Raw genomic sequence first — 12,592 nt, forward strand, 5'->3', positions numbered from 1 at the left:
GTACGGTTCACTGCAGAGCAGAGGGAGGAATGTAATTCAGCAGGTCCACATCATGTCAGGAGTTTACAGATAAGAACTAGAGCATTAACTACGATGGGACATGGAGCTCATGTCTCATGTCTTTGATTTAGTGTCTCTCTCCCCAACAGAAATCACAAACAACTGTTATAAAATAAGCTCAAGTAGGCTGAAGAGTGGAAATTAGATTATGACATTGATGTAATCAAGTCAAATCTGTACAAAACTGGGGACCAAGCACAGGATGTGCTTCCTGTGTGAGCTCAGGAAGTTTCAGGAACTGCTGTTCCAGTCCTGGGCACCAATCCTGCAGTCCTGCAGGGCACCAGTCCTGCAGTCCTGCAGTCCTGCAGGGAACCAATCCTCCAGTCCTGCAGGGAACCAATCCAGACCCGACCACAGTTCCGAGCCACAGTTCACCACTTCCACAGGCAGGTAAATTGGTTGAATACTGTCAATAACTGCAGGTTCCACACAGAGTCAGTGTTTCTAAAGTGTATGCAGGTGTGTGTTGCAGGCAGACATCACATGGTGGGGGCACCATGTGCAGAGCATATTTGCTGGGCTTAAGCCCTTAAACCTGCCTGGGAAACATTTAACTATGGAACCAACTTCCAATCTGGGTTAAGGAGGCTGACACCACCTCCACCTTTAAAACTAAACTTAAAATCTTTCTGTTTAGTAAAGCCTTTAGTTCTTCTCCTCTCCTCTTCCCTTCCTCTCTTCTCCTTTTCCATTTTTATTTATTATAAGTATCTCATAGCTATCATTTTTGTCCATCGTTCCTGTAGTTTTCTAGTAGTTTGCTGGCCCCCTTTTTTCTTTTTTCTACTTGAGACAGGGCGGAGTTCAATAAGTGCCTTATGTTCCTGTCAGAGCTCTCCGTTCTCAGAGTGCAGGTTTACTCGTAGTTCCTAGAGTATCTAAATGTAGATTTGGAGGGCGGGAGGAGTGTTGTGCTCCAGCATATGCGCACATTTTAAAATGTATTGTGATTAAAACGTGCGTGGATTTGGGTGTACGCACAGTTAGAACATCTGAATTTTTTTTTGAGTACGCTCATTGAGGACTCTGGTCTCTTGGTCTCAGTGAGGACTCGGCCTCTTGGTCTTAGTGTGGACAAACATAAATAAAACAAATAAAAAACAGCCAGAGAAAAAGGACTGAGTGCAGCGTCTGATTTCAGCCTGTACAACTGTAAAACTGAAAGCTGCTGAGCAAAGCACGTCTCAGGAACGTGGGTCAACGTTTGAGGAAAAGGCAGGATGAGTCTCCTGCAGAGGTGTCGGCAGGACGTAAGCAGCTGACCAACCAAACACACATCATGGCTGCAGGCACGGCGAGGACGCTCTCACAGACGTGGCAAACAGCTGATAATGAATCAGCAAAAAGATGCGGCGCAAGATCGCAAAAGCTGGAGCAGATGTGGAGGGTCAAACCAAAGTGCTTCCAGAGACACTCATCCATTTTTATGCAGCAAAACAAATATCAGTTACGCAAGTAGAGAGGATTTCACAGGCAGGAGAAGGAAGAAAGAGGGAGGAAAAGGAAGACAAAGAAGGTCTCTGAGATGGATCAGCAAGAAGGGGGAGAGAAGAAGAAAGAGAGGGGAAATTATGTGAAACCAAAGCTGGTGTTTGTTTGCATGCATGTGGTGCACTGCTCTCAACAAGGCTGTGTCACAACGATGATCCTGTTTGACAAAAAGTTACCAGAACAAGAGCGGAAAGGCAGCGGACTGGGGGGGTTCTCTCTCACTGATGCACACAGGGATGATCAAGTCAGAAGGTCAAAGGTCACACCCCAGTTTGGTGCCAGACAGTGTAACAGGTTACAGCTGTGTGTGAGGGGGGGCAGGTACGGTCCCACCTCGCAGGTACGATCCCACCTCGCAGGTACGGTCCCACCTCGCAGGTACGGTCCACCGACTCACCGGCCCGTCCAACGATTTGCTGCCCCACCCACCGACCTCTGAAAGAGGGCGCTCTGTTGTTCCTGGTGTTGGAGTCTTCAGAGAAGTGTGAACAGTGGACTGCTGGGTGGCACAGTGGTTAAACCAGGCGGCCCATGTACTGAGGCTACAGTCCGAGCCCCGGCCTGTGGTCCTCTGCTGCATGTCGTCCCCACTAGGGATGGGCGGTACAATCATTTCTGGCATTTATCCCGATAACGATGATGATAAAAAAAAATACCAATTCAACTCCACCTTTGTAACTATAAATCTATCACCACATTCAGTCTTTGGAGCCAAATCACTGATCTAAAAGATACTAAATACTATTAAACTACACCAATTACATTGAATTAATAAAAAACAATTAAATTTGTACACCTGTACTGAAAACTGGAATGACTCAGATCCTCCATGTTTGTTACACAAACACGTAACAACGGGAATTTATCCTTCTTTCTTTCTTTCTTTCTTTCTTTCTTTCTTTCTTTCTTTCTTTCTTTCTTTCTTTCTTTCTTTCTTTCTTTCTTTCTTTCTTTCTTTCTTTCTTTCTTTCTTTCTTTCTTTCTTTCTTTCTTTCTTTCTTTCTTCCTTCCTTCCTTCCTTTCTTTCTTTCTTTCTTTCTTTCTTTCTTTCTTTCTTTCTTTCTTTCTTTCTTTCTTTCTTTCTTTCCTTCCTTCCTTCCTTCCTTCCTTCCTTCCTTCCTTCCTTCCTTCCTTCCTTCCTTCCTTCCTTCCTTCCTTCCTTCCTTCCTTCCTTCACGTACGTTGTGCGTGGATTTAACACAGAACCATAAATCAGTTTTACACAAAAACATCATCAACAGGAATTTATCGTTTTTACCGCGAGATACAAATTCTTACCGTGGGGACTTTTTTTGACGGTTTATCGTGAACGGTAAAATATCGCCCATTCCTAGTCCCCACTCTCTCTCTCTACCCCCTTCGTGTTTAAACTTTGAATAAAGGCCACTAAAGCCACAAAATCAAAAAAAAAAAAAAAAAGGAGTGTAAACAGCGTAAATGAAGGGAATGAAGGGATAAAAGTCTTCTGATTTCTATTTAGCTTCTTTACTGAATAAAATGGTTGTAGTTGTTTTGATTACGTGTTGTATCGTAGGAGGGGCCTTCTCTCAACATATTTCATTGCTCATGGAAACTGCTCATACAGTTAAAGACCAGCCTTAACACCCATGAACAAAAGTCACCCAATGACATCACAGTCCACATGCAGGTTGACTGACAGCCTCCTTGGAGCTTTGTCTCTACTCAGATTTCCACCAAACATGTTGCTTTAGCACACACAGGGCAGTAAACAGTCCCACCTGGTCTCTTGGCCAAGCGGAGGTTGAGTAAGGGGGAGGAGGGGAGAGAACGAGTGAATCCCTCCATCATCCTGATATCGGATCCCTCCGGGTCGATGCTGCTGCCACCTGCTGGAACACAGAGAAAGCCTGCAGTCCAACTGCTTGAAAACACAAACCAGAGGGTGTTGGAGAGGGGTTACTGACCGCTGTTGTTGGTCTTGCGACTCTTGCCTCCCAGCAGCATCTTCAGGCTGCTTCGGAACATGATTGCTCACGACGACTGGTCACGCACTGACACACTTCCTGTTGACAACCAAAGGGAGAGACAAACCCGGAAAAATCATCATTTCCTCTTCCAGCTGACTGGTTATGTGTAGTCACAGTGTGAGCAAGAGTGTGGTATGTATGTGTTTAAATATGTGATGACGTGTCTTTTACTGAACCTTTCCTGGCAGTATAATCACATCTAAAGGATGTGTTGGGGTTCATACACATGACCCTGGCTGAACTGAGTGCTGATATGTCTGAAGGCAGTGGATCGTGGTTTCTGTGGTTCAGTTCGGCCTTCCCCACCAAAGTGCTGCTGTCAACTACTGCTGAGTTTGCAGCCAACAGGGAAGAACACTGGTGCTACTCTGTGCCACACCGGTCTGTGGAGGAGACGGAGCTCACATGTGGCTTCATTTCAGTCCCAGTCCGATACGAGGCCGTTGCAAGGCTGTTACGACTTCAATATGAGGCCATTACAAGGCCGTTACGAGTCCGATACGAGGTCGTTACGAGACCGTTGCAAGGCCGTTACGAGGCCGTTACGAGGCCGTTACGAGTCCGATACGAGGCCGTTGCGAGACCGTTGCAAGGCCGTTACGAGGCCGTTATGAGGCCGTTACGACACCGTTGCGAGGCCGTTACGAGGCCGTTATGAGGCCGTTACGACACCGTTGCAAGGCCGTTACGAGGCCGTTACGAGGCCGTTATGAGGCCGTTACGACACCGTTGCGAGGCCGTTACGAGGCCGTTATGAGGCCGTTATGAGGCCGTTATGAGGCCGTTATGAGGCCGTTACGAGTCCGATACAAGGCCGTTGCGAGGCCGTTACAAGGATGTTGCGAGGCCGTTACAAGGCCGTTACGAGACCGTTGCGAGGCCGTTAAGAGTCTGATAGGAGACTGTTGCGAGGCTGTTACGAGTCCGATACGAGGCTGTTACGAGGCCGTTACGAGGCCATTGCGAGGCCGTTACGAGTCCGATACGAGGCTGTTACGAGTTCGATACGAGGCTGTTACGAGTTCGATACGAGGCTGTTACGAGTTCGATACGAGGCTGTTACGAGTCCGATACGAGGCCGATCGATCTTTGTGATTGTAATTATTTTGAGCTCAACCGTTATTCCAAGTGGATGCTCAAATCATCCTGAATGTTGATCTTGTTGCCGGTTAGTCCGTACGTGTGCATGTTAATGCCCCTTTTTTTTCAGATAAACAGCTACGCTGCAGAATAATTTGACTAACTCCCTGTGTAATGATTACTCTCCCAGACACAATCCTACTCCTCCCTCTCCCTTATTTTACTACAGTGGGAGTTGTGCACACACCTAAACCACTGTGCGGTAATATTGTTACTAGGCAACAATCTGCCGTGGCTAAGCAATCCCTTAAGGAGAATGCATGCTGGCTGTGTGCTTGGGGGTGAATGGAGTGCTTTGGGAACATGTCAACAGGACTATGTTTGAATGCCAATAACAGTAATATTGAATACTGTTAATGAATGCCTAATGCTTGGACATTCACACAACACCAACCATATCGTCCGCGCCCGGGGACCTCCGCACCCCTCGCAGAAACCGCCACCCCCCAAACAGCAGCTCTCACCCGCGGGGGTGAGAGGAAAAGGGAGTGCCGTCTCCGTCGAGCCCCCCGCTTGCGCGGTGGGCGCTGACCGCGTACCACTGCGCCTGAGAAGGCCGGCGGAGGCGGACGCACGCTCCCATCCACTTGGGGATCTTGGCGGCGGACGCGTGGGGTGACGGAGCTCCGGCTCGTCCCCTCGCCGTGCCGGCGCGCCCGGCAATCACCCGAGCACTGAGCCGCGGGCTGGAGGGAGAGAGACGGCCACCGCCCCTCTCCTCTCCTCTCCACCCGCACTCTCCTTTTTTTTCGCCTACGACCTCAGATCAGACTGAATTTAAGCATATTACTAAGCGGAGGAAAAGAAACTGGGGTCCGCGCAGTCTGCCCGGGGGATTCAACTCGGGGGATTCAACCCGAGGCTCCGCCTCCCCCCACAGATACAAAGAGTCTGAATGATTGACAAGATGGTTCACTCCGTTCATTCTTTTCCGCTAAGGAACAAACGCGCCCAGGTGCTAAGACCGATGCACAGAGTGAGCCCTCTTGTCATCCAGTGTGTTTGGAGGCCGGAGACGAAGAAAACAAATATGCGTGCATATGGCCATTTATCGAGGCCGGAAACATTATCGAGTCCATTTTCATTTATCGTGCGATTAATTGATTTATTGATTATCGTCCCAGGCCTATATAGAGGGAATGTGCATGACGTCACAGATGCAACTTCACAGTGGGTTTCACCCACTGAGTGTCAGAAAGACTGAGTGACAGAAAGACTGAGTGGCAGAAAGACTGAGTGTCAGTGTAAACTTTCAGTTTGAGCAACTGGAAAACATCTAAAATGTGAAAGAGCTGTTGTGCGATCGACTGTACTCATAGATTTAGCAAGAAATCAGAGTTATCTTTTTACAGACTGCTGAAAAATAAGCTTAAGAGAGACAAATGGATCGCTGCAATTCACAGAAACAACTGGATTCCAGGCACCGAAACGTGGATTTGGTTCCCATTTTGTATCAGGTAATGTTGGATTTTTGGGTAGCTAACGTTAAACGGTCAAATCATAAAGTTCGGTGTCCTCATCACTTTAATTTCTACAACAAATCCTGCCTTGAAGTCGGACCAAGCATCAAGACTTTTGTAAGCCTTCAAGCTTTGCTTCGTGTGTTTCCCCGGTGTAGAAATTAAGTTCATATAAATGTCAGGAAACTGGATTTGTGTCCAAATATTAATGTCCATGGACCACTGGTTCTTGGTAACTGTACCAAATATTAATGTCCATGGACCACTGGTTCTTGGTAACTGTACCAAATATTAATGTCCATGGACCACTGGTTCTTGGTAACTGTACCAAATATTAATGTCCATGGACCACTGGTTCTTGGTAACTGTACCAAATATTAATGTCCATGGACCACTGGTTCTTGGTAACTGTACCAAATATTAATGTCCATGGACCACTGGTTCTTGGTAACTGAAGTGCCATGCACTGCATGAGGGCCCTAATGAGGGACGAAGGAGCTGGGCGTGGCTGCAGGAGACATTCATTTTACCGCGCTGTATGTGAGGACAGAAGAGCGGTTGGCTTGGGTAGGGATGATGCGATCCGATCCGCGGATCGAAAATATGCTGCGATCCAGCCAAAAAAAACATTGGATCGCAGTGCAGGGGAAAACTGCGATCCTAGCACTGCGATACTAGCACTCCATTCCAAAAGTCCGCTCCTGCTTTTCCATCCAGCACTTGCTTCTCACACGCGAGGAAGAAAGAAGAGGGGAGGTGGAGATCACGTGATAACAACAACCGGGAGAGAGAGAGCATAAAATGTCAGCAGTGTGGCAATACTTTAAAGTTTAACGTAAAGGATGAGAAAACTAGAGCCCTGCGACTGTTTTCTTTATCCCACACCTGCTGCATTTCTGACCATTACCGCCCGCAACGTGTGTGTTCCACTCCCGCCCCTCCCGCAAAACTCTGAGAATTCATACCTGCACAATAATAGAGATGCATTGATTTAGTGTCTTCTCCCGTCCCGCAAGAGAAATGTCCAGACAAATCTATCTGATTTAATGTTGACATTATGGAGCTTGATGGATAATTGACAGTTCAAAGGCACCTGACTGAAAGTTAGATGTAAATCCATCATCGTCATCATCGCACAAGTTCCACGCACGCATCAATTATGACTGAGGTTATAGCAACGAGAGTAGCTGTGAGTGGCTCAAATAACACTAATAAATAACATAACATAAACAAAGTTAACGAATGAAAACAATTAATTTAACAAATGAATCAATTGGCCATTATATTGCAGTAGAATTTATCTGACTTTGGAAGTCATGGCTTTTATTAACGGTAACAGATGTCAAACAAAGCCTACTTTTAGTAAATTTGTTTTTAAATTAGCTTGATCTTTTTATATTGGCTTTTTCATGTTAAGATGTTATTTATTTTATTTAATGCTACTGTCTATTTTATGTAAAAAAAAATTTAAATCTAATAAATGGCTCAAGTTTTGTCATAATAACCTACTGTTGTGGACTATTCATCTCAGGAAGTATGTTATTCTCATTCTGAGTAATGTCACTTTATCAAGCCTTTTTCAAGTACTAAGAAAAGTGAACCTATTGGTCAGAAGTTCAGAACAGAGTGCTAGAAATATGCGCTGGTATCGGATCGGTATCGGATCGGTACTAGGGCTGTGGTACAGATCGGTATCGGATCGGTACTAGGGCTGTGGTATGGGTCGGTATGGGATCGGTACTAGGGCTGTGGTATGGGTCGGGTGTTGGGCAGACAGGAAAGAGGAGGCCTCTTCCATGACCAGATGCTGCACACGTGTGTGGTGTCCACATGTGCAGCTGGATGAGCTGCTGCTGTCAGAACACAACAGATTACAGCGCTACACAGAACAGGAGGTGCAGCCCGTGTCGGCCGCATGATGCATCTTAAAGCTGCACAAACGTCTGCGTGGCTGGACTAGGAATAAGCTTTCATGGCTGTCTGAAAAAAGCCTTCAGGTCCAGAAGCCACATGACTCCTGGTTCCTGGGATGTGACACGCGCAGCGACTTGCACGCATTAATGTGTGTCAGTGTGCTAATCCCTGACACCAGTGAGCAGGATTGATGGGATTGAGTTTATAAGGCTGGGGCTGTGAAGGCTGCGTCCCCTCACCCACAAATGTGCCCCACCCCCTCCTAAACATGTGTGGATTTCAACTAAAACCTTCAACTTCAACATAAAACCTTTCTATGCCCGGCTGGTCTTCAGTAGGAGGGCCCCCCTATGATCTAGGTCCTGTTTTTACCTGCCATTGTTTATGTAACCGTTAATGTTCTGGTCTCTGGAAACAAAAGGACACAACTTGTGTTGTAATAGATGATATATAAATAAAATAGAAATGAGAACTTTTACATCTGATCACACACTTCTGCAGACATGAGACAGAGGTCTCACATCTGGCTGGATCAACTAGCGTTTATTGTACTTTATTTAATATTATCTTATCCTCATGTATATATCTTATGTTTCTTAATAGTATTTACTTGTATTTGTATCAGTGTAGGTGCCCGTTTGTTAAGCATTTTGTGATTTTATCTATGAAAAGTATGATATAAATACATCTGTCCAGACGCCGACTGGTCAAAGCTCTTCTGGGATAATTAACTTGATCCCAAATGCAGGCGAGCCGGGAACAACCGTTCACCATAAACCGTCCAAAACATTCTCCACGGTAAGAATTTGTCATCTCGCGGTAAAAAGGATAAATTCCTGTTGATGACGTTTACAGTGTGTTTACAGTGTAAAGCTGATTTATGGTTCTGTGTTAAATCCACGCACAACGTACGTGAAGGAAGGAAGGAAGGAAGGAAGGAAGGAAGGAAGGAAGGAAGGAAGGAAGGAAGGAAGGAAGGAAGAAAGAAAGAAAGAAAGAAAGAAAGAAAGAAAGAAAGAAAGAAAGAAAGAAAGAAAGAAAGAAAGAAAGAAAGAAAGAAAGAAAGAAAGAAAGAAAGAAAGAAAGAAAGAAAGAAAGAAAGAAAGAAAGAAAGAAGGATAAATTCCCGTTGATACGTGTTTGTGTAACAAACATGGAGGATCTGAGTCATTCCAGTTTTGCAGTACAGGTGGAACTCATTTAATTGGTTTTTATTAATTCAATTTAATTGGTGTAGTTTAGTTGTATTCAGTATTCTTTTAGAGCAGTGATTTTGCTCCAAAGACTGAATGTGGTAATAGATTTATAGTTACAAAGGTGGAGTTGAACTGGTATTTTTATGGTTATCAGGATAAATGCCAGAAATGATTGTGATACATTTTTTAGTCCATACCGCCCATCCCTAATGCCCGTTACATAATTAAGAGCAGTTTTAGTGAGGTAAATGAAGTGTTGGGACTAGCTGACGATGAGAGGCCAAAGCATAGCATCATTTCAACCATCAGGGTGTGAGGTAGGGCTGGGCGATATGGCCTTTTAATAATATCTCCATATTTTTAAGCCATGTCACGATACACGATATATCTCCATATTTTGCCTTAGCCTTGAATTAACACTTTGATGCTACAATCACACCAGTATGATGATTCTATATGTCTACATTAAAACATTCTTGTTCAAACTGCATTAAAATATGCTCATTTTAAACTTTCATGCAAAAAGGGGGAAATCACAACTATGTCAAATTTTGCAAAACTGTATTTATTAAACAGCTACTAAGCAGTGAATGGCACAAACATAAAAAGTGTCATTTCAAAACAGAAAGTGTCGGTTTTGTGCAAGATTGTCACAGAGACAACATTTCAAAACAATAAATGAGTGCACTTTTGTCCTGGTTTTACCAGCATGAGCTGCTCTGAGCAGGAGGGCCTTAAAGCTCCTTTAAGACTATTGTAGGTGTAGGGACTGCAATGTTTCATCCTCTCCTCCTTTACTTTGCATCACTTTCTTTTACTTTTAGAAATATGACGTCATATAGTCTTTTTTGACTTTGTTTCGATGATAGTGATGGATTTCATGTGGCCACATTTAAGCAACACTAGGTGACGGCGCGGATGAGCTCACAACACAAACAGGCCGAGTTTGGGAAAGTTAGGTGGAACTCACGTCCTCCTGCATTGGTTAGCATTAGCACCTGCTGCCGCTACCTTTCTGCTGGGCGTATGACGATGCACGTGACTGACGTATCTAACAGGGTGCGCTTGTTTTATTTCTCTCAGAAGGAGAGACGAGAGTGAGAAAAGCCTGTAATTTAAAGCAAATGTGTGAAAATGTATACTCCAATATTCACGATATAGTAATTTTGTACATCGCACAGAGTAGAAGCCTCGATACATCGAGTATACTCGATATATCGCCCAGCCCTAGTTTGAGTTATGCACCAACTGGTCAGGGTTGGGTTTAGATGAGGCTGTAAAAGTGAAGTCAGTACGGTGTCCTAACATGTGTGGAGACCAGAAGCTTCCCTTCATTAGCCAGCGTTTGGAATGGTTTGCTTTACTCAACTCTGCGGCGGCGTGTCACGCTGACAGCCTAGCAAACATGTTTCCACATTAAAACAGCATTAAAGCTGCTAGAATGCCCTGCAGACTTAAGTGAAAAAAACAACATACTCTTGAGATGACTCATTGTGTTTGGTTTTAATAAAGATCCCTCTACTAGCGTGATAAAGGTACAAGATGATACAGACTTCCAGTTTCCTCAGGGTATACTCATGGTACGTCATCCACATGATACCGTTCTGATCTCTAAAATGAGGTGAAGGCTGCTCCCGATGGCGTTGGTGCCGTTATCAGTTATCAGCTTTGCTCTGCAGCAGCAAAGACATCAGCAGATACGGCTTTAAAACTCTTGTCTTTGGTGTACTGCTCAAGTATCAACACTCAGATCCCCCACAGAGGACAAACATAAACCAGCAGGCCTCATGACACAGCAGCCTGGTGTTGGAGTGAAACTAAAGTGTTTAATAGCAATAAGAACCATCACTGCAGTCACACAGCCAACATCATGATAAACATGAAAGTAATGAAGAGAAGAAGAGAGAATGAGAGAGAGCAAACAAAAGCAAATATTAGACAATATTAGCTGCTTAGCTTTCAACGTTAACCTTTAGTGAAATGTCCGGGACATATGTAGGTCAGAATACCACAGAGATAAGCAGTACTCCAGTTGTAAAAAAGAAACAGGGAGGATGGTGGATTTGATCATATGGGGACAGATAATTTGTGCTGATTACAAATAATATAATATATTACAAATAATAGCAGTGACCAAAACACCTGCAGAAATACTGCAGGAATGACATAGCAGCAGTTAAATGCAGCCTTCTGTAAGCTTTAAATATCCACTGGGCTTACATCAAATACATCAAAACACAACAATAAAAAACACTTTTCTGAACTTATCAATATGACTCTGTCCTTCACAGGATAAGTAACATGGATCACTGCAAAAACTCACAATCTTAACAAGAATATTTGTCTTATTTCTAGTTAAAATGTCTCATTTTAGTTAAAAAAAATCTTATTACACTTAAGACATCACTGGAAAAAACAATTTTCACTTTTTTCAAGTACATTTTCACTTGAAATAAGTAGAAAAATCTGCCAGTGGAACAAGATTTTTTTGCTTGTAATGAGAAGATAAATCTTGTCCCACTGGCAGATTTTCCTACTTATTTCAAGTGAAAATTTACTTGAAACAGGTGAAAATTGTCAAATAAGTTATTTTTCTGGTGTTATTTTTCTGGTGATGACTCTAAATGTTGAAATAGCAGTAAAACCACATTCATTGATGAAATGACATAAGGGATGGAAAGGAGGGATGGCAGTTTTACAGGGGGGATGATTTGGACCGTTTTTATTTCAGGGGGGATGATTTGGACCGTTTTTATTTCAGGGGGGATGATTTGGACCGTTTTTATTTCAGGGGGGATGATTTGGACCGTTTTTATTTCAGGGGGGGGGATGATCTGGACCGTTTTTATTTCAGGGGGGGGTGATTTGGACCATTTTTATTTCAGGGGGGATGATTTGGACCGTTTTTATTTCAGGGGGGGATGATTTGGACCATTTTTATTTCAGGGGGGATGATTTGGACCGTTTTTATTTCAGGGGGGGATGATTTGGACCATTTTTATTTCAGGGGGGATGATTTGGACCGTTTTTTATTTCAGGGGGGATGATTTGGACCGTTTTTATTTCAGGGGGGGATGATTTGGACCATTTTTATTTCAGGGGGGATGATTTGGACCGTTTTTATTTCAGGGGGGGTGATTTGGACCGTTTTTATTTCAGGGGGGATGCCACCACCCTCATCCCCCCTCATCCCCCCTCAACTCCAGTACTGGAGATATGGTACAAATGCTGCTATTTACTGCATTAGTGAGCCCTCTGCATGATGGAGAGGAGGAGCATGGGCCAGTTCTTGACCATTTTCTTAAATGGTGTGAGAGGGAAAACCTTGTCCTCAACACCT

At 44.2% G+C, this 12,592-nt stretch overlaps 1 protein-coding gene across 1 annotated transcript in view; it reads right to left on the reverse strand.

Annotated features, from left to right (window-relative positions):
• Nucleotides 1–12,592, reverse strand: part of tanc2a (tetratricopeptide repeat, ankyrin repeat and coiled-coil containing 2a) — a 78,207-nt gene that overhangs the window by 51,842 nt on the left and 13,773 nt on the right. Inside the window, exons 2-3 of the mRNA XM_061711054.1 lie at nt 3,480–3,578; nt 3,294–3,401 (exon numbers count right to left, since the gene is read on the reverse strand). Coding sequence (XP_061567038.1) covers nt 3,294–3,401; nt 3,480–3,540 — 169 coding nt within the window. The 5' untranslated portion in view covers nt 3,541–3,578. The remainder of the gene's footprint in view (nt 1–3,293; nt 3,402–3,479; nt 3,579–12,592) is intronic.

Source organism: Cololabis saira, chromosome 21 (genome assembly GCF_033807715.1).
Source record: "Cololabis saira isolate AMF1-May2022 chromosome 21, fColSai1.1, whole genome shotgun sequence".
Classification (NCBI taxonomy): Eukaryota; Metazoa; Chordata; class Actinopteri; order Beloniformes; family Belonidae; genus Cololabis; species Cololabis saira.